Here is a 27,713-nt window from a genome sequence, read left to right on the forward strand (position 1 = left end):
AGGCCTCAGAAGAGGCATTAGGGCTCAGAAGCAGAGGACTTGGGATTTCGGTTTCTTCCAGCAGGTGCTGAGAGAGGTACCTTAGGAGGGAACTCTGCACTGCCACGCTGTGAGAGGGTGTGTTGGTTCCTGGTGAATGGAAGCCGTGTCTCGGAGGTATGGGCCTGAGCGCTGTCCCAGGTGGGACTGCTCTCTGGCCTGTGTGTCTGATGGACAACACCCAGCAGGTGGGTGGTGGCATTAATGGTGGGCTTGCTCCAGCATGGGTCATCTCAGGGCCATCTGATGGCTCAACTCTGAGGGCTTGGTCACCTTGGCAAGCCCAGCTCAGAGTGCACAGAGATGCTTCCTCCCATTCCAGAAGCGCTTGGGGCTGCACGGGTTCTGGGAGGCGGCAGACCTAGGGCTTTGCTGGCCAGGGCAGCAATGTTTCTAGAGCACAACACTGGGAGCAGGAAGAACTCTGTGCCTTGGGGGTCAAGGTCAGCTGATGGCTATGGGCAGTCTCTAGGTTCAGGCCCAGGAAGCTTAGGCTGGGCCTCCTCCCCACTGTCCTGAGCAGAACCCACTCCTGATCCTAAGGCTGCCTCTTATCTGGCTCAAGGCCCTGGATGGGTCACCTCCCAGTCAGGACGCAGGGCTAGGAGTGACATATACCGTCTTGAGATGCTACCTGCCCGTTTTTAGGCCTCGGTATTCCCATATGAACAATGGAAATATTGGATAAGATCAGTGGTTTTAAACCTTTCTCAAAGACTCCTTGTCATGTGAACTCTTACCTGAAGTCAAATGCATAATATAGATTAAAAGAAAGCTGCTGTGAATCAGATGGAGAGTGGGGACCCTGACCTCTGTCCACTTGGTCTTCCTTTACCCACAGCCCACAGGTGGCCACTGGGTTCTCAGGAGACTTCTGGAGCTCTAACAAAGGCAGCTGGAGGCCACTATGCTAGGTTGTCACAAGTCCTCCAGCTTGGAAGTGCTGGGATTTTGTCACTTCCAAAAGCTATTGGAGCCTAGCCCTCACAGACCCAAAGCCTGTCCTGACTCACAAAGGGAAGGCACTGTGGGACAGGCCACAGACATGGTTGGCTAGCTGGTGACACGGCCACATAGTCCCCAAGGGAAAGCTGCTTTCTGAAACCCTCTAGCCAAAGGCCCGCTGTCACCACATTAGAAAGGTGCCATGTCCCCCCAAGCCATGGCTGCCACCCGGGGAAGCCAAGGGCTCAGGGTCTGGCCTGGTCCCCATTTCACCCGAAGGCCCTCCTCCTGCAGAAGTTAGGGCCAGGTGGCAGACGTCTTAACATTGCTGTCCCTGCAGGCTCTCCTTTCCATGTGTGGCCTATCCCTCACCTGAAACTACACAGCCTGGCAATGACAGTCACACAGACTAGCTCCAGAACCCTGCCTGGCTCAGATGAAGACATCCGTCTTCTAAGAGTTTCAGAAGGATGAGTTCTAGATTCTGGATTCTTTGGTCCCAGGGGTCTCCTCTGCTGGGTCTTTCCAGAAGTCTTGTCTCTTCTGCCACTTATTCATCTGCACTTCCTTCCACCCCCACTCCAGAGCCTTCTGCCTTGGTCGCAGTCAGCCCTTCCTGCCCAGGTAGCCAGCTATCTTGACATCTTGATATCCTTGGACCAGCAAGCTACATGCTCTGGGCCCTGAGAATAAAACCCTAGGAGAGGCATGTGGCTGCTCTAGGCGTGGCCTAGGAACCCTTCATCTTGCTGAATCAAAGGCAGCTGGACCACAACCACCACTGGGGTTAGGGCTGGCTGTTCTGTCCTCACCAGGCAGGGACAGCCTGGAGCCTTCCTGCTACTTTCCATGGCCTTTCCTGAGGACCTAACCCCCATTCTCACCTGCTGGATGGAAAGAATGTCTGTCTCCTTGAGCTCCAGACACCGGGCAGGCAGCCTCCCAGCATTCCAGCCTGTGGTCAGCCCAACCGTAGTGCCTCCCGAGCCCTTGTCAGGCCAACCCCACAACCTGACAAAGCAATTCTCTGGGAACACTTGAACGGGAAAAACCACTTTATTACATGGTCTCTGTCACAAGCTCCCCATTTCTGCTCCTGCCAGGTTGGCTTTGGGTAGAGGTTTCTCGTCGTCTTTCTTTCCAGTTTCTCTCTGGGTCCATGACATCTGAGATTTGGCGTCCTCGGTGGCATCCGGGAGAGGCCCAGTGACCTTGGGGCGCTGGCCTGGAGTAGGGAGGGCTGGCAGGCGGCAGAGGGCCAGGGAGTGGCCAGCCCCACAGCCCACAAGGAGTCCCGACGATGACCACAGAGCCTGCACGGGCTTTGGGGTCCAGACGTTGGCTTCAGTGCCATCCCCGCACATGCCATGCTCATTCCAGCCCCAGGAGTAACACGCCCCACCTGTGAAGGAGAGGGAAGACTGCTGGAGAAGTGGTGTGGGTGTTGGGTAAGGGGGTGAAACACCCACCCTGGGCGTGTAGGTAGCATCATAAACCCATCTATACATGCAGAAACCAAAGTTCAGCAACACTCGGTGGCATGCTGACTTCCATCCCATCCTCCCAAGTCTGCTCTAGTTTCAGAGTGTGCCACTCCTCCTAACCACACCTGCTCCTGACCCGAACTTGGCTTTCCCTTCTGGCCCTGCCCTCGGTGTCACCCCCCCAACACATGACCTAAGACCTGCCAACTCTGTCTCCAAAAATATCTCAAATCCTTCCACCTCGCTCCAGCTCCTCTGCCATCACCCGATCCTGACGCCATTTTCCCTCGTCTGGGCCCTGCCAACAGCCAACTAACTAACGGGGCTGCTCACCATCCACTCCAACCTAAAAAGAGCCTCAAAGGCTCTCTGGGACTGCAAATCTTACCACGCCACTGCCCTGCTCAAACCCTTCAATGATGTGCACAGCCTTTAAAGGCTTTTCCTTGGCCTGTGACTATCTCGTGGGCCTTCCCTCGCACAGCTCTACCCCCACCCGCGGCATTCCAGAGCCCCGCCTGCTTTCCGTTCCTTTAATGTGCCCTGGGGCCTTCCTTTCTCTAGAAGTCCTTGCTTTACTGGGCTCCGGAACTCCTCGTCCTCTAGATTCCAGTTGAAAACAATGTTGCTCAGAGGCCAGATTCCCCAGCCACCCAATCCAACTCAGTCGTGTTCTTGCCCTTGTACTTTCCCCTCATAGGTGACGAAGAGGACTTGTGTGGTGATGTGTTCACTATGCCCTCCTCACTAGACCGTCCGCTCTACGGTGAGCAAAGGAACTCATATGTTCTGTTCACTGCCGTATCGTCAGCACAGTGCCTGGTACACAGTTGGTGCTCAATAAGGGTTTGTTGACTGGATAAGAGACTGAATGAACTCAGAGCCACACACACAAGAAAACATCAGAGCCAGCATCCAAGCCAGCACCGGTCTCTCCGAGAGCCCGAGATGCTCCCCACCCACCATACGACCCCCCCCTGGGTGTGGGATCCTTTCCTAGGGTCTAAACTCACTCACATTTTTCTGTAGTCGTTTAAATCATTTTTTTCTGGATATAAAAGTTATACATCTTCATGGCAAAAAAAAAAGAGGGGAAAGTGGAAAATATGGAAAGAGTGTTAAAAAAAACACAGACTTCCAGAATCTTGCCCTCTGCTATGAATATTTTAGGTATCTCTTTCAAATGTTAATTTGTGAAATTTGTAAATATTTGTGTGTATTTTATCCCTTACCATTATATAACACAAACGTTTCTCCATGGAATTGCAAACTGTTCAAAAGTAAATTAAAAATAATGTGTTTGAAGGGTGGACGGGTGGCTCAGTTGATTATAGCACAAGCTCTGGGCAACGGGGCTGCTGGTTCGATTCCCACATGGGCCAGGGATTTGCACCCTCCTCAACTAGAATGAAGTCAATGAGCTGCTGCTCAGCTCCCAGATGGCTCAGTTGGTTGGAGCACGGGCTCTCAACCACAAGGTTGCCGGTTCGACTCCCGCAAGGGATGGTGGGCTGCGCCCCCTGCAACTAGTAACGGCAACTGGACCTGGAGCTGAGCTGCACCCTCCACAACTAAGATTGAAAGGACAACAACTTGACTTGGAAAAGTCCCGGAAGTACACACTGTTCCCCAATAAAGTCCAGTTCCCCTTCCCCAATAAAATTTAAATAATAATAATAATGTGTTTGAAATTTTGAAATAGCTCAAAATATTCAGAAAGGTACAAAAAATAACTTAACAAAAAGACACAATATCCCCATCCAGATTTAGGACATTAGTTAACATTTTGCTATATTTGTGTCAACTTTTTTTCCCTTTAAAGAAATAAATCAATCAAGCTGGCATACAATATTTGCATGCTCGTTTAATTTTTCTACATATATGTCCTTAAATACTATGTAATATTTTTAGTTTGTTTTAAAGATTTACATAAATAATATCATCCAAATATGTATCATTCTTATGACTTGCTCTTTACCCAGCATTGGTGTGAAATTTATCTGAGCTGATAGTTATGGATCTAGTTCATTCTCACTGTATACAGTATCCCATGATGTATACATCATATTTTACTTACCCATTTCCCTTCCCTTATCCATTTCCAGTTCTTTAATGATAATTGTTGCTATTTCATGAGATAATATACTATATAATATGTGATATTATAGGACACAATAATACTAATATCGTTGCTATTTTAAACTGCACTGCAATGAACATGTCTCGTACAAATTGGTGTTTGTGCAGGGTTAATCCCTAGAGGTGTCTGAACGTAGTGGAATCACATTTAATTTTATTAGGCATGGCCAAACAGCTCTCCACAATGGCTGCAGTCAGGTATAGTCGCATCAGCAATGAATTTGTTTCCCTCTGTCTTTGCCTTTAGACTCTTGTTAGTCTGATAAGTACGTTTAATGCATGAGCATTTCCCTGATTATGAGTGAGACAGGCATCGCTTTATGTTCATGAGCCCTAAGTTGCCTCTTCTATGAACTTCCTATGTACTTTCTTTGCCTGCTTTGCTCTTGGGTTGTTTGCCTTTTTCTTATTGATTTGCAGGTTTTCTTTGTGTATCTTTTGTTTATATAATTCATTGCTGTTAAATGCATTGCAAGTGTCTTCTCCCAGAAGTCTGTGATGTCTCTTCACTTTGTTTTATGGTGTCTTTTGTGGTACAGATTTATTTATTTATTTAATGAATTTCTTTTTTAAATTGGGGAGTATTGGGGAACAGCATGTTTTTCCAGGATCCACCAGCTCCAAGTCAAGTCACTGTTTTCAATCTAGTTGTGGAGGGCGTAGCTCACTGGCTCATGTGGGAATCGAACTGGCGACCTTGGTGTTATGAGCTCTGCGCTCTAACCACTGAACAAACCGGCCACCCCTGTACAGATTTATTTAAAATAACTGCCTTATTGTCCATTACGGAGATTAAACAATTTCCTTAACTTGTATCCTGCTGTTAGATAAGTAGGTTGTTTCTAATTTTTCATTATTTTGCATAACATTCCTATGAACATCTTTATACATGAATCTTTGTTTATCTCTCTAATTATTTTCTCAAATTGGATTCTTAGAATGGGAATTCCTAGTCAAAGCGTATGGACATTTTTTATATTCCTAAGTACTGTTTTAAATACTGCTTGAATACTTTTCAGAAAGGCCACCTGATATACCAATCTGTGGGAATCTCCGTTTCACTCCAGCATTGCCTGTATTTATAAGTTATGACGATGTTTAAGAATCTTTCCTAATTTGAATATAAAAATGGTATCTCATTCTTTTAATTTGTACTTTTGTGATTACCATTGAAATTGAAAATTAATTCTTATCTTTCTCAGGTATTCATATTTCTTCTTTTGTATGTTGTCTGCCTCGTATCTTTTTCCTTTTTAGTATAGAAGAGTTTAAGTGCTCAGACCCAAGAGCCAGATGGCCTGGGTTCAAATCCCAGCTCCTCCATTTATTAGCTGAGTGACCTTGGGCAAGTTACTTAGCCTCTTTGTACCTCAGTTCCCTCATCTTTTAAATGGGGATAGTAATAAGTGCCTTTATCATAAACTTGTCTACAAGGAGAAAATGAATAAGTATGTATAAAAAACTTAGAATGGTGCCAGGCACATAGTACTATATCAATATTTGCTATTGTTTTATTGATTAAGAGCCTTGTTGTTTTAAATATTTTTATTTTAAGACTATGAATTCTTTCTCGGTCATATCTGGCATAAATCTTATTTCTCAGTTTGACTTAAAATTTTGTTTTGGGTCTTTTGATACAAAACATATTTTTTTTTCATTCTATATAGTAAAATTTATTGATCTTTTATCATTTCTACCATTGCTTGTAAGAATTGAAAGCCTACCTCTATCCAAATCAGGAAATATCCTTTTTTGTTTTTCAGCGATTCAAATTTTTTAATCTTTACTTTCCATTCAATAACTTACATTTCACTGAAAATCTGTTGTCCAGGCCACTCTTTCAACAGAGGGAGGCTGGCTGGCCCAGGATTTCCCTTCCGCTTCCCTTTCCCTAGTGAGAAGGCAATCAATGGCCAAAAGCTCAGATTTGGGGAACACAGATGTCTGCCTGTTTGGCCCCCGAGTGAGGAAATGCACACAGAGAGGCTGCGCCCAGGCCACGGCTCCCACAGAGAAGCAGGAGTTTCAGCCAGGTTGGTCTGAGGCACGAGGAAGGAGCGTGGAAGAGGCTTGGTACCTTCCGACCTAGCTGGGCACCTGGTGTGGGCTGTGTGCCCAGCCCTGGTGAGTGGCACCAGCTGACAGTCAGCAGGAATGGGGGTGGGAGGAAGGCAGAGCTGACCTACCAGCAGGACGCAGCACCACGGGCAGCTGGCAGGTCCCTCTCCTCCTGCCAAAGGAAATGCGCTCGGAGGAAGCCACGCTCTGGGCCGGGGTAGCCAAGGCCTTGAGCCAAGGCTTTCATGCCCACTGGGTCGAGAGGCCTGGCAGAGGCCCAGAAGTATCTTCCCCCAATACTTCCAAAGAAGCTCACTCGAGGTTGGGTGCTTTAGAGTCTTTATCTCATTTAATTCTAACAACCCTGGGAGATGGCTGTGTTTTATACATTATTCTCATTTTATAGATGATGAAACGGAGGCCTAGGAATGAGGTAGCATGGCTCCAGAATCTGTATTAAACTCAGCAATGATATATACCAGGGCTTGCCAAAATTATTCTATAAAGGCAGATAGTAAATATTTTAGGTTTGCGGGACTCATTTGGTTTCTGTTACATATTCTTCTTCTTCTTTATAACCCTTGAAAAATCATTCCGAGCTCGCCAGGCCATACAAAACAGGCCCCAGGTCAGATGTGGCCCATAAGTCATACCTGGCTGGCTCCAGTATAATGCTACATACTATGGATGGTGCTATGCTGTCCCGGGTCCCCCATCACCACTCACTGCATGAGGATCGTACAGACGCCTCCACCTACCTCACAGGGCTGCCAGGAGGATGGCATGAGCTGCTTTTCTATGTAACGCCCAACACATGGTGCCAGCTCACACCCACACATGAGGAAGATCCTGGGGAGAGGAGGAAGAGGTAAGGAAGGCCATGCCAGGGGCAAGCGACAGAGGAGAGAGAGGGCCAGAACAGATGGGAAGGCCTCGGGTGGAATAACCAAGGAGTTTGGGGGTTCTGAGCACTTTCAAGAAACCTCCTATAGCAAAACCCGGAAAAAACTCGGAAAGGGAAAGATTGGCTATGTGCTTACCAGAAGGATTCACAACAGGACATCTTTAAGTACTGAGCTCCTCCAGCAGTTTAGAATAGCCCCCCCCCCCTCACTTAGGGGCAACTTTTCAGGGGCACAGTGGAGATGGGACGTCCCTCTGGACTCAGCAAGCAGCTCCTATGTGGGCTGGTTTCATGTGGAAGAGGAAGAATTCTCTCTCCTTATGCTAACTGGAATATGGAACGCCCAGTTTTCAAAACAGGTAAGTCACAGGATGATTCCTGGCTTTCCAGAGGGTTCTCTGCAGCGTGCCTGCCACCTGCCAGGTCCTTGAGAAGACTGAAATCTCACCTGATTGATCCAGATCTGCTTTACTGGCCCCAGGGCACAGGGCTGAGCCGTGGGTGGAGAGCCTGGAGTTACAGAGGGATTTCCTAGCCTCTAGAGTTCAGGCCCCCTGCTCACGGGGCTCAACAGATTTGGCCTGACCCAGGCTGTGACAAGTGATGGAGATCACGGCCCACCACACTTGCGTCAGCTTCAGAGCCCTGCAGGCAGCGGAACCTCAGCACTGGCGGGGTCTCTGGCACAGGCTAGACCCAACACTGAAATCTGTTCAGGCCTGGTGGCACCTGCCTGCGCTTCTTGGCATCCTGGGTCTTCACAGGGCCTTATGGTGCTGGGACTACAGCCCAACAATAGGGAGGGGGCAGTGTTTCTGCTGGAGGGCCTGGCCAAGGAGGGACAAACACCTGAACGTGTGTGGCAGAGCTTCCTGATTGTCCCTGAACCACAGAATGAAGACTGCCCAAAGTTTTGCAGCTGGGTGTGGCCAGCGAGGTGCACGCTGACAGGTTCTGTAATAGCTTATGTACCCTGCCTTCAAAGATAGATGGCAGGTACATTTTGCCTATTCTTCTTTGTCCCTGTATCTTGTCACTGGGAATGTGGATGTGATGGCTGGAGCTCTAGCTGCCATGTCGTATCATAACGCTAAAGGGCTGCACCCTAGGGCTGGTGCTTCTCAGGTTCAGACAAGTGTATCTTAATTCCCACAGCGCTCCTCTAAGGGGTCATCTCCACTGTACACATGAGGTAACTAGGCTCAGAGAGGTCAACTAGAAATCCACGGACCAGGGCCAGGGCCATTCTAGTCAGGACTCAAATCCAGGACTCCCAAATCTTAGGCTCCTTCACTAGTGCAAACCATGTGAAAATGTAATAAAATTACATTGACTACTGAGTGTATTCCAGGCCCTGTGATAAGCGCTTTTTAAGTATTAATTCACTGAATCCCCATTACAAGCCTGCACGGTACAATCTAATATTACCCCCATTTTCCAGAGTGGTGGTGTGAACTGTGCAAGGTAACATAGCTGGTAAGGAGTCGGACCAGGCAGTCTGACACCAGGATTGCTACTTCTGTTAATATAGGCTCCTCTCTAGCAAAACCCCCTGCTCCCTGGGTAAAGAAGGAAAGGTACCTAGTAATGGCCCACCTGTGTGAGGACAAGATCAGCGATGGAAGGCAAGAGCTGTAGAGGGTGAGAAAAGCACTCTGCAGGGTTGCAGAAACCTCACCAAGCCCGTGTGAGAGCTGGGGCCGAGGAGGAAGCCGCAGAAGCCCTGCCCGCTCCTGCATCTGGTGGGGGGTAGGAGGAGGAGGCAAGGGGTTGGGGGGCAGAAAAGTCAGGCAACTAATGGTTCACCTTGTCTCCTCCTGTCAAAGACCTCACAAAGCCCCAGAGCATTAGTCAGGGCTGCTCTTCTGCAAGACCAGGCAGAGAGAGAGAGAGAGAGAGAGAGAGAGAGGAGGTTTGAGCACCTCACAGAGAGGAAGGCTCTAGAGTCAGGAAGCTGGTAAATGTCACTGTGGATGCAGCTGGCCTTGGAGGCGAGAAAATTTGGGAAAAACTTTTGAGTGTCCAGCCACGCAAGCTCACAAGGATCCTTCCCTCGTGGCAGTCATTGAGGGATGGTCCCTAGGGTCCTGCTGTGAGCAAGGAAGAGAGAGTGAGGAACCCAGAATTCAGGCTTCCTCAAGTGTTCTAGGACTGGGTGGCAACGCGAGGATAGAAAGAAGAGGTTCGGGTCCTCACCGTGTTGTGTCTGCACAACGGACAACTACGCTCTCTTTCATGCTGAGGCAGCTGGCCTGGGTGAGGGGAGTCCGGCGGAAACACCGCGTGGTCTCGGTCCTCCCAGGGACAATGTCTTGCTCCCCACCATCGATGAGACCCAACACAGCCAAGATTTGGCCACTCCTCACAGCTCCGTCACCTCCACTGGTACTCCTGCACGGGCTTCCTAACTGGTCTCTCTGCTGCCTTGATTGCCCCCAGGGTTTATTCTCCGCACAGAGCCTGAGGGATGCTGTTCAAACCTAAGCCAGACATGGCATTGCTCTGCTCTGACTCCTCTCACTCAGATAAACAACAGCTGGTCTGCAGCTTCCTCCTCGACCTCATGTCCTGCCATCCATCCCCATAGCTACACTGACTTCCTGTTCCCCAAACAGTACTGACCTCAGGGCCTTGGCACTTGCGCTTCCTGCTGTCTGGAATGCTCTTGCCCTTGATATCCCACAGATTCACTCTCTCACGTTGTACAGGTATTTGTTCAAATGTCACCTTATCTGAGAGACCTTCCCTGACAACGCCACATAATAACAATCTACACCCCTCCCATCTCTATCTCTTCACCTGCTTTATTTCTTTATATTTTTTTTACCGTTTGTTTATTATCTATCTCTCCTGACCAGAACAGAAGCTCTCTGAGAGCAGGGGTTCTGTTCTGTTTGCTGCTGTATCCCAGCACCTGAAATGGTACACAACAAATACCTGTTGTACGAATGAACAAATGAATGAATCAATGGTTAGCAAGACAGCTGCCTTATTCTCTCCTAGAGAGCCAAAAGAAAGCCCACGGGTGGGGAGAAGAAGCCATCGGAAAGCCGATTTATGTGCCCTATCAGGAAGAACACTAATGATGGAAAACTGCCCTGGAGCAGCAGGTGGCCTGCCCCTGGAGGTTCTGAGCCCCCAGCTGGAGAGGGCATTCCTACAGTGGGCGGAGTCTGGGAGGAGAAAAATCGAAAGTCTTTCTGATCCTGGGAAATCAGGACTGAATGTGTATGAGAGAGAGGAGGAAGGGGGAGGCCAAAGACCCGAGTAATACACACCCAAGGCCTCAGGCTGGCTCCCACAGACCCAGCAGAGGAATGACCTTGGTGCAGATGGGAAATAAAAATTGTCGAATGTCTGGGTTTGCCCTCATAAGTCTCATTCTGAGGCTGCAAGGTTGGGACTGCTCTAGAACCTTTTAGAACCCTGTAACGCAAAATGTTCAGTTCTCTTTGTCAATCTCTATCCCTTTACATAAGAGGAAACTGAAGCCCAAGTGGGGCAGTATTGTGCCAAAGGTCCCCATCTACACACCTTCCCAGGGCTCTCCCCCTCCCCCTCCATCACTGTGGATGCTGCGTTTTTCATGGTTAGAACAGCCCGGTGAGGAATCAGCATTGCATGGGAGAGAAAAGTGAATCTGGGAGAGGTTCAGAAACAGCCACGCTGGGAGAGGCGGAGGCCAGCCCTCCCCACCCCCGGGAGTAGGAGGTGCTGTGGCTGCTGCGGATACATTTCCTCAGTCACCTGTGGAGAGAGCGTGCTGTGGCACGTTGGCTCCACTGGGTGACTATTCTTAGATCTAGGGAGCTAGGGATGATGGATTTAGAACTTATGAGGTGGAAACATGTTGGCCTGTTTTATAAACAACTGAAATCCTCCCCACAGACTGTCTTTCTGAAATCTGTGTTCTCTATTAGAACTGTTGGATTTCTGGGCTTCTTGGCTGTGTTGGGAGAGATCACAGAAAAAGCAACTAACACTGTTGAGGGCCTAAGGACTGTTGCATGACCCATCTCACTTAATAAAGCAGTCCTGGGAAGGAGGTGTTGTGATCACGCTCTGTGGATGAAGAAACAGAGGCTGGGAGAGGTCCAGAAACCAGCATTCCCCGGGGCGAGGTGCGAGGGCTGCGCTGTGACGAGTGGGGCTGCCAGCAGGGCTCTGGCCCTGGCAGATGGAGCAGCAAGGGCACAGCATGGCACCTTCGGAGTTTATGCCCTTTACGTGTTTGTAGGTAGCTCTCTTCTCCTCTGAGATTTCTTATCTCCAGGGGACATTGTCTTCCCTCTGTATGACCTCGTGGCCTGTCTCTATGGCCAGTCAGGGCCCCCTCCTCTCAGTAGGTTGCAGGTTGTCATCATTCCTCCAGAAGTGTGGTCCCCAGAGTTGGCCGAGGGCTCTAGAGACAATGAGCCCAACCCGATGCAGGCCTTGTCCCTGACGCTGACTCTGTCCATTCAGCCTGAGGTCACATTAGCAGCATTGGAGTCCAAGTCTGCTGACTCTTACAGAGCCCACGGCCCAGGTACACTCCTAAACTGTTTCTGCGTGAGCTGCTACACTACATCTCACCTGGGCAGGCCCGTGTGCTGGTGTGCAGGGCCCGGCCAGACGTTCATGTTGTCTCCATGAAATGAAATGTCATCTTATTAAATGAACACAGGTATCTCTCAGGGACAGCGGTAGAGGTAGGGGCACAGGTGTGGCTCTGGGGCCAGGAGCAGCTGCAGCCTGGGCACCAACACGGCCTCTCTACGTCGTTTCCCCCACGCCTGAGGGACTCACCAGTGGGCAGGAGAGAAGGCTAGGAGTTCGAGGAATAGGGAGGGTGGGGGGAAGAAGGTCTGTTCTGGAACCCAGCGGCAGGGCCAGAAGAATCGACAGGCACGTTAGAAGACTCGGGTTCTAGAGTTCACTGAGAAGCCACGGATGACACAAAGCTCAGAAGGAATTCTCCCCAGGGTTTCCAATCACTCAATAAATCCCTACTGAGTGTCTGCTCTGTGTTTGCTGCTGTGCCCGATTCAGTTTAATCCACTCAGTAGACGCCCCTCTAGCCACAGTGGCCTCTTTCCTGGCCAGTCTTGCTTCTGGCTTTAGCCTTTGCACTGGCTGTTCCCTCTGCCTGAACACTTCTCCCCAGGTATCCACACGGCTGCCTCTCACTTCATTTGGGTCGTAGTTCGATGCCATGTTCTCAGAGGGCCTTCCCTGATCACTCAACCCCATCCTCCGATCCCCCCATACTGCTTTATTTTCCTTCCTAGCCTGTAAACGCCCCCACCCCCGACCCCCGCTGCCAATCATATACTATTTCTCTGTCTCCCCACTAGAACGAACAGCTCCATGAGAACAATTTCACTTTGTTCAATTGCTGTACCCCCGGCACTTAGAACAGTTCTGGGTACATAAAAGGTACTCAGTAAATGTTTGTTTTAGGAATGAATAGGTGTCACTTGTCCCAGAAGGAGATTATGTTCTTGAGAAGGAAACCAAGTCAAAGCGCTGGACAGGCCGTCCACAGTGGTTTGTCACACTGTGGCCTGATGGCCATCTGCGCTCACTGACAATCCAAAGGAAGTGTGTGGAGGGGTAGCTGGGGCAATCCGTGTGGAAGGCACCTGCCGTCTGTCGGGAACCTGCAGACCTCAGATCTAAAGACCCACCCCACGGCCTGTAGGCTGACCCTCTCCTTCCTGAGACGAGAAGGAGCCAGCTGGGCAGTACATATCTTAAGTCCTCATTTAGAGAGCCAGAGAATTTGGGAACAATGGTTGCTGCTCAGTAGTAATGGAGCCAGACAGGCATAGATTCGATCTTGTCTCTTCACGTACTATGTGTGTCTGCGTTTCAGTGTCTTCATCTGTAAGTAAGGACAATCATCTTTCCTTTACCTTCTTTTGCTTTCTAAGTGGATACGTGAAGTGCCCAGCACAGAGCCCATGACACGATCCACACTCAGTCCACGCATGTTCCCTTCCCCATCTGCTCTTCGCTGCTGGGATGGATCTACGTCTTAGCCCTCCTTGCTCTGGTCTCTCTTGCTGCCCAGCTGAAGGGCACATGATAAAAGCATGCTGTCCCTCTTCCTCCCGTGCCCCACGACCCCTCTGTTGGTATCCCGGACACTTCAACAGTTATGGGTACATAAAAGGTGCTCAATTAACGTTTGTGTTAGGAATGAGTAGATGTCACTTGTCCCAGGAGAAGCTTACTTTTCCCTTGAGAGGAAGCCAAGTCAAAACGCTGGGCAGGCCGTCCACAGGGATCACCGGTCCAAAGGAACTGTGTGTGGAGGGGCCGCCGGGGCAGCGCATGGGACAAGTAAGTAGGTAACAACGCACACGGTTCTAGCTGACGGTTCAGGTTAGTGTTTATCTGAGGTGTCCTGATGGGCACAAACCACTAAGCATTATTGCTATGGAAACCGTTCTGTTATTCTCTGCTGTGCCATTTGTTTTCTGACTCAGCTGTAGTTGTGGTACAGGGGGGAGGGCAGTGGATGAGGCATCCGAGGACTAGACTCCTAGTGGGGCCTACGTGCCTGTATGACTGAGGGTAACGCCTGCCTCTCCCTGGGTCTGACCTTCCCAACTCTTAGAAGTAGGCCACGGTTTGTCACACTGCGGCCTGAGGGCCCCCCCGCGCTCACTGACAATCACAGTCCCGGTGCTCACCTGAGCCCAACTGTCAGGATCTCTCATGGCCGTTCTGATGCACACCAGGGTTGAGAACCACTGATATGTAACAGGAGTTAGATGAGCTAAAATGTCTGCAGTCTCCCAATGTGCCCAACAGGCAACACTGAAGCTGCTCTGGCTGGAGCAGAGGTGAAGGGCTCAGAGCCCCCCATCTACTGAGCCTCCCACTACCCGCACCTGGCTCCATGGAATCCTAGGGATTCCCAGAGCACAGTTTGAAAACCACTGGACAAGATGTGTTCTAGCACCTTTCCTACAAGGGGGGTCTCACTCACAGATATTTACTAGGTGCCTTCTGCTTTCTTTATGCCAAACTTTCATTTGAAGTCAGTAGCTCTACTACTTCCTAGATGTACAATCTAGAAATCAAAATTATTTGATTTCTCTGGGGCTGAAACTTCTCATTTGCAAAAATGGGGAAATAATACTTGTTTACTTTCCCTTACAGGATTCTGGTAATGATCAAATAAGCAAATGAGAACATCTATGAAGGAGTGGTTTGTTACCTGGAAGAAACTCGACAAACACCAACAACTATTATTAGTAGTAAAATATCTAACTACCTAAAGTCTGTAGAACTAAAGTCCTTAGAAGCCTCTATGGACAATTACTCTCCTACTCTCAGTAGCTAAACTTCCAGAAGGTGTTACAGGGCTTGGGGAACCATTGGTCTAAAAACCTCCATCTAAAGGACAGCAACCTGCCCACAGGAGTATTTCTGAGGTTTAAGAATATCACTTGGTTTGTTATCTCTTAAATAGAATATTTCTCTACTACCAAATTTTTTTCAATGATCATAAATTACTTCCATAAAAAAAAATTTAACACTGTTGAAAATACTCGCTGAGGGGCCAGCCTGGTGGCTCAGGCAGTTAGAGCTCCATACTCCTAACTCCGAAGGCTGCCGGTTCGATTCCCACATGGGCCAGTGGGCTCTCAACCACAAGGTTGCCAGTTCAACTCCTCAAGTCCCACAAGGGATGGTGGGCAGCGCCCCCTGCAACTATGATTGAACACGGCACCTTTACCTTGAGCTGAGCTGCTGCTGAGCTCCCGGATGGCTCAGTTGGTTGGAGTGCCAGCTCTCAACCACAAGGTTGCTGGTTCGACTCCCGCAATGGATGGTGGGCTGTGCCCCCTGCAACCAGCAACGGCAACTGGACCTGGAGCTGAGCTGCGCCCTCCACAACTAAGACAGAAAGAACAACAACTTGAAGCTGAACGGCACCCTCCACAACTAAGATTGAAAGGACAACAACTTGACTTGGGAAAAAAGTCCTGGAAGTACACACTGTTCCCCAATAAAGTCCTGTTCCCCTTCCCCAATATAATCTTAAAAAAAAAAACAAAAAAAAAAAACTTAAAAAGAAAATACTCACTGATATACAAAGTTCTTTCAAAAATTCATTTCTTTATCTGATGCTTTACAATGAATTCCAAGGCGGCACTCAGAGCAGGGAAAAGCCAGGTTCGCTGGGTGTGGCAAGATGGCCCTAGGGGAGCAGTGTGGGCCCTTGTGCCAGTGACTCCGCACGTGGTCCGAGGTCAGTCTCCACACCCACACGTATGCTGACGGCTCCAGCCTGACTGAGCTCCCGGTGCCTCGCGGAGCTACCCTTCGCTCACAACAATGCCCTTGCCCAGTCACTCAGGTGGTGCTTTTCAGACTTTGCGAAGCCCTGCTACAAACCTGCGGCAGGAAGATCGGGGGCGTGCTGTCTAGAAGACGGGTGGCTCACTGAAGAGCTACGCCCTGGTGAGTGAGGGGGTCGTGACCCAAAAGCAAGGCATTCTGACTGCAAGCTCTGTGCTCCTTACTTTACTGGGATCTTATCCTAGGAAGAACTACAGACCCAAAGAACCTTCATTCGGTGGAAAGACCACGAGAGCTGGAGTAAGAAGACAGCCCCACGCCCCTGCTCCAGCTCTTCCGGCTGTGTGCCTGTGGGCCAGCCGTCCCTGGGACTGAGTCTCAGAGTCTTCAGCCACGATGTGCAGATATTACTCCTGACAATCCCAGTGCTACAGTGAGGCTCGTGTGAGAGGGAATGGAAACCTTCTGTATATTGTCAAGCTACCTATTCATTACTATTAACACCATATATTGTGCCCGAAGGTCAGGAGGAATCCACTCCACCTGTCCCACCTGCCCTGGGAAGTACAAGACCCGCCTTAGGGCAGCGAGGTACAGGACCGGAATGAGCAGGTCACCTTACTGTGTGGGCTGAGCTACACAGAGCAGACTCTGGGCCTGGCCTGGCTCCAGCCCTATGGAGACCAAACGGCACACAAGCTGAAAACACTCAACAGGCATGTAGAGCCCATCAGTGTGGACAGTTCTTTATTCTGAGCATCCATGCCTTCATCCCGTTTTAGCAAACATCCTTTTATTACCAATTCCAGATAAAGTACTGTCTGGGCGCCTCATGTGTACAAGAAGAGAGGAGGAGGATGGAGCAAGGGTGAAAGAGACAGACCTCATTTTTAAGGAATTACCAATTTCTCAATCACTAACATTTCCTGAGCACTTACTACATACCAGGAACTCTCCTGTATCACTTCCATAGCTCATTTCCCAGCCGTAACAGCCAAATAGGGGAGGAATGCTCAGGGTCACTATGTCACCCTTGAAGAAGCTGAGGGCCAGGCTCACCTGAAAATTAAATGGTGGAGCCAGGACTGGAACCAAGGTCAGTCTGTCTCCAGATCCTAAGTTCTTAACCCCTATGGCCTCTGTATCACTGGTGACCTCTGGCAAGTAGTTTTTTCTCTGGGTCTCTATTCCCCTATGAAATACAGAAGTTCAATGATTCCAGTGGGTACAAGGGGTGTTGCAAACACCTGTGAGCCAAAACAGAAAACAAGAACTGTCCACCTGAAGTGAGGTGCGAGGTGTGGCGCTCAGTCCCCATACCTTAGGAGGGGAAGGCACAGGACATAATCTGAGTGGTGTCATGCCAAGGTCAGGCTTTTGCTCAAACAGTAAGTTTCAGAGAAGCATGGCTGACACTTGCCCACCTCCACCAATGTCTGTTCTCCCATCAAAACGCACTGCCCACCCCATCTACTCACTCATCTACGTCCCCAGCTTTGTTCACACTGTTCCGCCTACGATTCCTCATCTCCCCTTACTTTTCTTCTCCAGGAAGTCTCTTCTGATACTTCAGCTCTCTCCAACAGACTATACCAGACAGAACAGTTCTAATAGCCACTTCAATACCATTTCATCAAGAAGCCCCCATGTCAATGGGACAGCATTTTCCCTTAAGATCCAGGTCCTTGGTGCGTGTCTTCACACTTTGCTCTGTCTCTAATGGAGAAGGAACCATGGCCCTTTTCCATCTGAATCTTTCACAGCAGCAGGTGCCAGTAAGGTTGCCTGGAGAGTCTGGAATTTCTAATGTTGCCATGGTTACAGCAGACCAAGGTTCGGGATGCTTTATCCCTGAGGAGCTGCTCTGGCAGTGCCATGCCAGACTGCTGGGGGAATCTTCCTTGATGAACCAAAAGAAAATCCACTAATGGACAAGAAACTGCTCCACTGGTGCTGAGGTTTAGCTCCTGCAAACACACTTGTAGGCCACTTACCCAGCCCCTTGGCTGACAAAGAGGCCAGACCCTGGCTTGCTGAACTGTGGCTCACTCAGGGGGTAATATGGTTTTTAACTGGCTCAGCCAACAAAGCAGGCCATCCCCCACTCCAGCCCCCAAATTACCACTTCTCTTGTTTGATGCCGCCAGCCAGGGGTCTGCTGGCGTGGACCCTGGTAATTAGCACAGCACCCGCGTTTGTTGGGGAATTAAGAGCCCCTGATTAGCCTAATTTCTCACCATTTATAGGCAGCGAGTGTCGGCCTGAGGTTGGCTTTTCCAAATGGTGGCCCAGAGGGTGGCATGATCATGGCCTGAGCTTGAAATGGAGGCAAGGGCCTGGTGAGCCAGCCTGAAACATGAGGGGAGGCCGGGCTGTATGCCAGCCTTTGTCTTCCCTCGTCCTGCCCGCCTAAAGCAACCAAAGACCAGAAGAAGGTGTTTCCACATTGAGGTCATGCCTAGTTCCTCGTCAGTCTTGACCAGAAAGGGAGGCCAAATCCCTTGACTGTCATAGGACTGGTGAGTCCTGAACCCGGGCTTTCTAGGGCTGGAGGCCTTAGTCAAGCTCTAGCTGGCTGTGCAGGACCCTGCCACTCGGCCTAGACTCTCCTGCTAGACCACCCATAACCCTCTAAGCTGTCCCCCGAGGTGCTGTCTGGCTGGAGCCCCTTGGAATTTGAATACCCCATGATAATTACCTTAAGATTCCTGCTGTCAGATCCCTCCCCCTCCAGGTTACTGACATGCTCAGGATCATACGGGCCCTTACACCTTGAAGGGTTGACCCCTATCTAGACCCAGCAGGAGTCAACTCCATAGCTAGTATGGCTCCTCTGGGTTTCTCCCCTCTCCTGCCTTCAGCTTTGCTTACACTCAGCATACATCACCATGTGGACTTGGCTAAGGTAATATGTGCCCATAGACACTAGGGAACTTCCAGATTCCTCCAAGGAAATTCACAGGCATTGAAGCCTGGCTGGAAGGGCTTGACAACCAGCTTCCCTAATTCAAACTCCAGCTGGCTTGAAAACGGGCTGAACCAGCTCTTTGCAGCCACTCATAAAACATTTATTGAGTTTCACTTGGTAGCTGACATCAGGGATATAGTAGAATGAGCCATTCATCGCATCTGACATCAAGAAATAATAGTCTAGGTGATCAGTAGAGACTTCCCAGCAGAAAAAGAAAAGTTATGGGAGAGGGGAGGAAGGGTGTGCCGAGTAGAAAGAACAGGGCAAACAAAGGCCTTGCTAGGGAGCAGATGCAGCTTGTAGGGCCAGTGGTGGTAGCTCCGTTTGGTGGAAGAAGAGGAAGTGCAAGAAGCAATAGAAGGAAATACATTTGGGATGATAGGTAGGGGACATATCATTGCAGTGGCTCAGGAAACACAACCCTGAAAATGCCTGACCAAAGGTTTTGGACTTCATTCAGCAGTCATTGGAAGCCACTAAGGCTTCTGGGCAAGGGAGTAACAGAATCAGAGCTGTGCTTCAGAAGCAAAATCTGAACAATCGCAATCATCATCACCGCCGTGTCGTCGTCATGACAGAGAACGTTTCTGGAGCCCTTAGACTATGCCGGGCACTTTGCTAAACTTCCGACTGAGTAGGGAGGAGGGACCAGGGGAAGATCTGATGGGAGGCAGAGGAGAAGGAGGATGCGCGAAGCCTGCACTATCTCAGAGGCAGTGGGATGCAGAAGAGACATGGCTGGCGTGGAAGCGAGGAGGCGGGAGCCAGAGGCCTTGGCATCTGCAAAGCTGTGGGTACAGAGGGGTGAGAGGAGTCAGGAGGCCTTGGCCAGACTGGCAGGAGGGAGGTCACGTGTAGGTCTAGGATGTGCGATTCTTTGATTCATTGGTCTAATAGATAAATCTAGAATCCCAAGGACACAGTCAAAATACTCCTCTTGTTACCCTGAGTTCAGGAAAACATTTGGGGAGGGACAGACAATGAAAGAAACGCAGCTATCCCAGGAAGACTTATTCTTTCACACTCTGGCCTGGTTTTACTAACCAAGAACCTGCTGGCTGGAGCGAGAAGGACCTGGAGAAGGGTGGCCTCTCCTAGCTTTGACACTGTGCCTTCTTGGGAGAGGTCTTTCTGTTGTGATATGCATGAGCCTGGGGCCCTCATACAGGGAGGGAGCCCTGGTTTTAACCTGCCTCATGTGCTGGTCTGCCCTGCACGTTCCGCTGGTACCGCACCCCCTGGGGATGCAGGCCCTCAGATGGAAGGCAAGAGTGGCCTCCTCTGAGCCTGCTCTCACTCCTCATGACCCTCAAGAACCCTCTGCTCTAGTCAGGAGGGCTTCCCATCCTGTTCCACCCTGGCCTGTGCTCTGCAGCCTCTGCCTGTGCAAACATACCCTCCTCCCGCAGGCAGGAGGCCCTCATCCATTTCTCTTGGGCCAGTCCAAGTCCTGGTTGAACCTTCAAGGCTCAGCTCCAGTCCTCCTTCCTCTAGAAAGTCTACAACAATCTCTCCTTCATGAGCCACAGCACTTAGAATGGAAGTTATAGGGCAGGAAGGGAACTTTGAGATCACTGGACCAACACTCTCACCTCCACATAAGAGGAAAAGGGGGCTGGAGAGGGGAAGATATTGCTCAAGAGGGAGGAAGGGCTAGGACTAGAATCCAAGTCTGTAGATTCCCGGGAACTCACAGCTCTGTTTTGTTTTGCTGGCCTGTGTCGCAGACTGTAAGACAATGGGGACAATGCCTTCTGTATCTCTGTGTCTAGCTAGGAGCCCTGGCTTGCCAGGAGCTCAGGAAATAGAGTCCTCAGCAGCCAAAGACTCGGGAAAGCAACAGATCCTGAGGAAAAGCAAGACACAGGTGAAGAAAAGTAAGAAGAATCCCTCCTTCCAGCAATTTGCCACTGTTCTGGGATGCAAGCCAAGCCCAGCTACTGGATTGGGGGTGGGAAGAGAGATGAGACATTCAAAGGGACTTTTTTCCCTAAAAGCGATTTCCACGTCCAATGCCAGTGTTCTAGCCCAGAGCTTCCTGGGAGAGCAGCTTGGAGAGGCTGGCAGAGGGGCCATGCTGAGGTCAGCCTCCAGGCTGGAGGACTGGTGATGGCAGCAGCTGAGGAAAGATTTTTCCTTTTCAAGTTGAGTATTTTTAGAGCAAAAAGAACTCTCCCAGATCACCCAATCCAATTCCTGAATTTTCAAATAGGGAAACTAAGGTCTTGGTAAAGAGGCTGGATCAGGCCATACAGTGCATCAGCGCCCCAGCCAGGACACAGTTCTGGACCTCTAGACCCACCCCGGACTCTGTGCAGGGCAACTTGTCTCACCTGGGCCCACGTGAGGGGAGAAGGAGTGCACCTGCTGGGGCAAATGGCCACCAGTCATTTCTATGTTGTTTTTTAAAATGTCAAAATCCAATTACTGACAGACTGGGGATTCAGGTTGAAAGAAAAGTACTGGGTTTGACTAAGGCTCCAGGTGAAGAACCCCACTTGCTGAGATCATACAACTAGAAAAATGTGGGGCCAAAACTTAAGCACAGGTCTAGCTGGTTCCAAAGTCCTTCCTTTTCCCCCGGCTCAGGCCGCCATGCATGCTGCCTCTTAGCTCAGAACAGAGGAAGAAAGACAGGACAGACAGACATCCTGAGCTGTCAGAGAAAGGCTGTCACAAGACAGATGCGTCCTGAGTGAGCCCCTCCTTTTCCCCCAGGTCCTGTGTTGGGTGCTAGAGACACAAAGATGAAATAAGATCCAGGAGTGCAGATTCTAAATGAGCACTTATAAAGGCTGGAGGATAAACACACTCCGTCCTTTAAATTCTGAAGTGAGAATGAGGTTGAGGGACAGTGCGAGAAAGGGACGGTGTGAGGGAGCACACTAGCAGGGTCCTGCCTGAAGACGGGCGTGCCCCCAGCTGGTCATCTTTGTTCTCGCTGAGCACCACACAATGCCTGGCACGGAAGACACTCGATATGCAGTTGCTGAGTCAATGCATGAAAGGAGGACAGTCCTATCCCAAAAGGAACAGAGATGCAGCTCCAGTGCTTGCAGAGAAAGGGTCTGCCCACCACGTGGGGCCCGGCGCCCTCTCCATCTGGACAAGGGGCAGGAGGCAGCTGGCAGGTCCAGAAATGCTGACACAGAGAGGGACAGAGCTTCCAGCCCCAACCGACTTCTCTATGGCAACAAGCTGACAGAAAACTGCACAGAAGACAGAGAATCCAGTTTTTAAATAAAGACACAAACCACTCTCAGTCTAAAATCACACATGCAAAGCAATAGCTCCCGCCTTTCAGCTCTTAGGAGGGGCAGACACACAGTCACTAGAAAGGTACTTCCTTCCAACCTGCCATTCTCCTGCCAAGGGCCTGTGCGCCTCCCCTCCTACTGTGGACTCTCCCGAGAGCTGCCAGGCAGAATCCCTCTTGCTTTGCAGTATATGCTTCAGGGCATTGCATCAAATGTGACAAGCGAGGGCAGAGGCTCCACCAGGGTTGGGGCTGGCCAGGTCCCACAGCAAACAGGCTGTGGTAGCTGCCTTCCCGTCACACCACAGCAGTGGTGGCTGTGGCAGGGGGACCGAGAGGAAGAGCAGGGCCGAGGCCTCTTTCCTCCTCTGTCTCCTGATGATCAAATCCTGCTTCATCCTTCAGGGCTCAGCTGTTATTTGCCTTCATGTCCCCAGAATGACTTAATCGCACACACCTTCCACTGTAAACCCAAAGCCCTGTGTTTACATCTCAAATATAAAACTTTTCATTATATACTTCTGCTCACAGAAATAGACAGACAGTCTACTTTGCATTATATTTCTGCTTCCTTATTCTGCCCTCCTCTGCCGCCCCCGTAGAGAACCTGGTCTGCGCTAAAGCCTCAATAAATGTTTTCTGAATTGAATCAACAGCATGGGAATACATTTTCATCTGAGTAGTTAGAGACCAACCCTTCTTCAGTTTAGGGGGGTCCACTCAGACTGTCATTTCCCTCCAAAGCCTTGGGTGTTTGGGGGGCAGGAAGGCAGTGTCACCCCCTCTACTGTGCTGCTGCCCTTTCTGCTGGATCCCCCCACTAGCTTTCTGCCAAGTCTAATGTATGCTCTCTTACAGTTTCACAGACATCACCACATTCAAAAGGGCACCCCCAAACAAGCTGCACTAAGGATCCTGGGTTCAATGCTAGCTTCATCACCTCCCATCTGTGTGAACTAAGGCAAGTCATTTAACCTCTTTGAACTTTGTCTGCAAAATGGGGACAATCCATTCCCACTCCTCTATCTGCTCACCTCACGAGGTTGGTGAGGAACATGCATGGTGAATCGTGAAGTTGCTCTGAAAGCTGGGAGGCGGTATCTGTGCAAAAATGAGGTGGACTGTTGTTTCTAGGACCTGATGAAAGCGGAAGCTGGGACCTACCTCATGAGTGACTTGCTCATGATCACGTAGTGAGGTAGCAGCTAAGGACCCAGGTCTTCTAATCCCTGCTCCAGAGCTCTCTTCCCAACCCTATGCTGCCTTTGAGGTCCCATCTAGGCACTCTTCAACTTTGGCAAAAGCAATTCCATATTCCATTAAAATGAGAAACATTTTGGATCACCTGCGGAGTATAAATCTCTGAAATGGGATAGAGTCCAGCTCTCTAGTTCCAGGCAGAATGCCACCTGAAACATTCCGGCAGGGAGTTAACTCTTCCTCTCCCACCAAGCCTTTCCTTCCAGCTCTCAGTCACTGCTAATTCACCTGTGTCAGAAAGGTCATTCTGGTGGCTACAACAGCCTTGCTGTGGCAAAACTCAGGTCTTCTCATCTCACCGCAGAAACACAAATAATGAATGCAACACTGCAAATACGAGAAAAGCAGACCGGGAATGACTTGAACAGAATACAGAGGAAAACTGGTATGGCTTGGACTGTACACACTTCAACGGAAAACCACAAAGGGTACTCTGGGGTTTGCCTCAGGCAGGAGGGACACTGATTCCCTGGGGTGTGAAGTCAGCTGAAATAGATCTGAGAGAGACAGGAGGGACACACAAGCGCCACTGCTCAGATTCCAACAGCTTCTAGGCCCACATCCCAGAAATGTCACTGAGTGAAGCCTCTTCAGACCTCATCAATGACTTTGAAAAGGAGGAAGAGAGGGAGGGAGAGAAGGAAATGTCTTTGTTGAGAACGCTAACCATTTCGTGGTGTGATGGTTAATTTTGTGTCACCTTGGCTAGCCTATGGTGACCAGTTGTTTGGTCAAACACTACTCTAGATGTTGCTATGAAGGTGTTTTTTAAAGATGTGATTAACATTTTTAATCATTTGTGGTGGGCCTCATCCAATCAGTTGAAGGCCTTAAGGGCAAAGGCTGAGGTTTCTTGAAGAAGGAATTCTGCATCAAGGCTGCAACACAGAAACCCTGCCAGAGTTTTCAGCCTTTGAATTCAGGGCTGCAACAGCAACGCTTTCCTGAATCTCCAGCCTGCGGGCTTGCTCCAAGGAAGATGGACTTGCCAGCCTCCACAATCGTGTGAGACAATTCTTTAAGCTAAAGGTAGGTAGATAGATAGATACATAGATAGATAGATAGACAGACAGACATAGCCAGACAGAGAGAGACATATCCAATTGGTTTCTCTGGAGAACCCTGACTAATACATGTGGGGTTTTCATCTAACTCACCTCATACCATCCTGTAAATGACCCTGAGAGGTAGGTTTTGCTCTTCTGCTGTTTGTTTACAGGTGAGGAAGCTGAGGCTTCGGGAGTCAAGTCACTCGATAAGGGAGACCCCAAAGCCCGTGCTCTATCACTTTCACTACATGGCACGAGGAAGGAACGTTCCTCTGAAGAATGCTGGAACGAGAATTCCTGGCCCAAGCAGAATGTTGCTGATGCCTCTGAGCCCTGCCTCCACGGTTAATGCCAACAGGAACTGGGGGTCTGAATACGACCTGCCTTTGTCAAACACACTCTTTAGGATCTCCATTCTTCCCTGGGATCGTCATTTGAATGGAGGACTTCAGTCTGCACAAATAACGTCCAGGTCTCATCTCGTCTAAACCTGAGCCCGAGTGACGGGGCAAGAGGAGTGTTGTTAGCTCCTGAGCGGTCTTCCTCCTGAAGGCAAATCCAGGCCAGAGACTGTTACCACTTGGCTCCTGCTGGGAAGTGGGGAGATCGGGCTCTCTGCTCACATAGTGAGCCCTGAAGGCGCTGTTCTCTCTGGGGCGGGTGGCTGAGCAGGCCACCTCCTCAGGCTGCCCTCTTCCCATCCCTACGTCTCTCACCACCAATGTCTCCTGGGGAAGGGGAAGCATTCTTCCCTGAACAGCTTTAGCCCAAGGATGGAAGAAGCCTCTTCTTCCCATCAGCGCAGCTGAGACAGGGCGAGATTTAGTTTACTAAATGCGAGGGGACACTGGAAAGGAAATACTCACAACAATCCAAACACATCTACAGCAGGCAGGGCTGCCAAGACGAAGCTTCTGACTGTTTAATAACTCCCTACTCTCGCTCCAAAGGGCTGGGACATGCATCTGTAGCAGGTTTTGCCCAGCTTCCTGTCATCTGAACAGCCAGTAGTTGCCACTGGGTCACTATCTTGCATGGCCTCCCACACCAGTATTTCTCAACACGTGAAGGCACACATACAAAAACGATAATGTGTGACACGTTGGGTAAATGGATAAGTGAATGTGTTCCAGCTAGAGCCAAACAGAGCTTGGAAAGGGAACGTACCTCGTCCTAGGTCACACGGTCACAGACAGACAGGGGTTTGGTTCTCGATCTTTTCTCTACTCTGCCTCCAGGGCAAGGAGCACAAGGCGTTCACCTTGAGTTTCCGGTGCCTCATTCATGGCAGTGCTCAGGAACTGTCAGGGGAACGAATGACACAAACCCAGAGAGCCCTTTCCTACACGCTCTCAGGCCCTCCAGCTTGTGGCAGGGAGTCTCTGGCCAGAGACCTCCCCAGGTGCAGACAAGCACTGAGCCCCTCACACATCAGAGAACCAGAGGAGGTGCTGGGCAAAACTGGAGGAGGCCAAAGCATTGCCTGTTTCTCCTTTAAGTGCTACCAGTATTCCCCTGATTTAGTAGCTATCCATGCCCTGACCCCGGGCTCTGAGACCCTTGTCTTCATTGCCAGCCCTACCCCCGCCCACATCCCTCCTTCCCCTAAACTGCCTGTCTGTCTCCACAGCAACCTGCTCTCAGCCAACAGTTCTCTCAGACTACTTCCCACAAGACTTAACACCTGCTAAAGCTGGGCATGGTCTCCCCCTGGCCATTTGTGTTTTAAACTGAAGAAAAGACTCCTGAAACATTCTGGTTGGTCAGGAGGCCCCAGGGAGGAAAAGAATGGGCTTCGATGTTAGGTTTCCAACCCTAGTTCTGCTACTTCCTTTGTGAATGACCTTGCATAAGTCACTTAGTCACTCCGAGCCTTAGTCCTCATGTGGAAAAGGATAATAAAACCTACCTCATGGGGTGAATATCCAAAGGCCTTACAGTCTTGCCTTGTGTGGTGGGTTGAACAGTGGCCCTCCACAAGCTATGTCTACATCTTAACCTGCCGAACCTGCCGAACCTGTGACTGCGACTTTATGTGAAAACAAAAGTCTTCGTAGACATGATTAAGTTAAGGATTTTGAGACTAGAAGATTGTCCTGGATTGTCTGTGTGGGCCCTAAGTGCCATCACAAGTGTCCCTTGAAGAGAAAGGCAGAGGGACATCTAACACAGAGAGAGAAGAGGAGGAGGCAGTGGGACCATGGAGACAGAGACTGGAGTGATGTGGCCACAAGTCGAGGAATACCAACAGCCACCAGAAGCTGGAAGAAGCGAAAAATGTGTTCCCCCTGAAACCTTTGCAGATGTAACTAAGTTAAGGACCACTGAGATGAGATCACCCTGGCTTCTCCAGGTGGGCCCTAAATCCAATGACAAGTGTCCTTATAAGAGACAGACAAGCACACACAGACTCACAGAGGACGAGGCCATGAGAAGAAAGAGGCAGAGGTTGGAGTTTTGCAGCCACAAGCCAAGGAGCACTTGGAGCCACCAGAAGACAGAAGAGGCGAGGAAGGATTCCCCTTAGAGCCTCCGGAGGGAGCGTGGCCCTGCCGGCACCTTGATTTCAGACATCTGGCCCCTAGGACTGTGAAAGAATAAGTTTCTGTGGTAAGCCCTCAGACTGTGGTACTTTCTGACGGCAGCCCTGGGAAACTAATCTGCACTGCCTATCTCCCTAATTCATTACGTGCCAGCCCTGATGTCCTGCGTCATGCCACAGCCGTACAAACCTTGTGTACGAGAATGCAGACATCAGAGGAGCGGACCTTTGTCTGACTGGGTCACCGTTATAATCCTAATGATTAGCATGGTGTCAGGTACATGCAGGGGCTCAGGACATTGTTTTTGAATAAGTGAATGGATTGTAGTTCTCAGAGGGCAGAAGCTATATGTGGGTTACTTCTATATCCTCAGCACTCAAAGTACAGGGCACAGGACTCTATACATGTGGGACTTCTCCTCCCATCTATTCCAGCACTGAAGGGGTAACTGTCTGAAAAAGGGGCAAATCTTACCCTGAGGCCCAAAGATAAGCTTTCAGCCTCCAAAGAGTCCATGAGTCCTTTCTACACCTTGTCTCCAAACTCCCTCTACACAGAAGCCTTGGAGAGAGCCCAGGACTGCACAGACCTGGGGATGATACTGTTGAATTAAACAGAGACTCAAGTCACCAGCGTCTGGCTCAGGCTGGGCCTCTGGGACCTGAGCAGGCAACATTTCATCATTAGGAGGAAAGGAGATGACAAACTCTTTCCTGAAAGAACCCAACAGGCAGTCAGAATTACTGGATGTGGATAAATAAAACCAT

The 27,713-nt window shown here is 49.9% G+C and overlaps 1 protein-coding gene across 1 annotated transcript in view; it reads right to left on the reverse strand.

Annotated features, from left to right (window-relative positions):
* Window positions 1-2,021: 2,021 nt before the first annotated feature.
* Window positions 2,022-27,713, reverse strand: part of SERGEF (secretion regulating guanine nucleotide exchange factor) — a 194,146-nt gene continuing 168,454 nt past the window's right edge. The window contains 2 exon segments of the mRNA XM_074336098.1: window positions 2,022-2,150; window positions 2,153-2,386. Coding sequence (XP_074192199.1) covers window positions 2,044-2,150; window positions 2,153-2,386 — 341 coding nt within the window. The 3' untranslated portion in view covers window positions 2,022-2,043.

Source organism: Rhinolophus sinicus, linkage group LG06 (genome assembly GCF_036562045.2).
Source record: "Rhinolophus sinicus isolate RSC01 linkage group LG06, ASM3656204v1, whole genome shotgun sequence".
Classification (NCBI taxonomy): domain Eukaryota; kingdom Metazoa; phylum Chordata; class Mammalia; order Chiroptera; family Rhinolophidae; genus Rhinolophus; species Rhinolophus sinicus.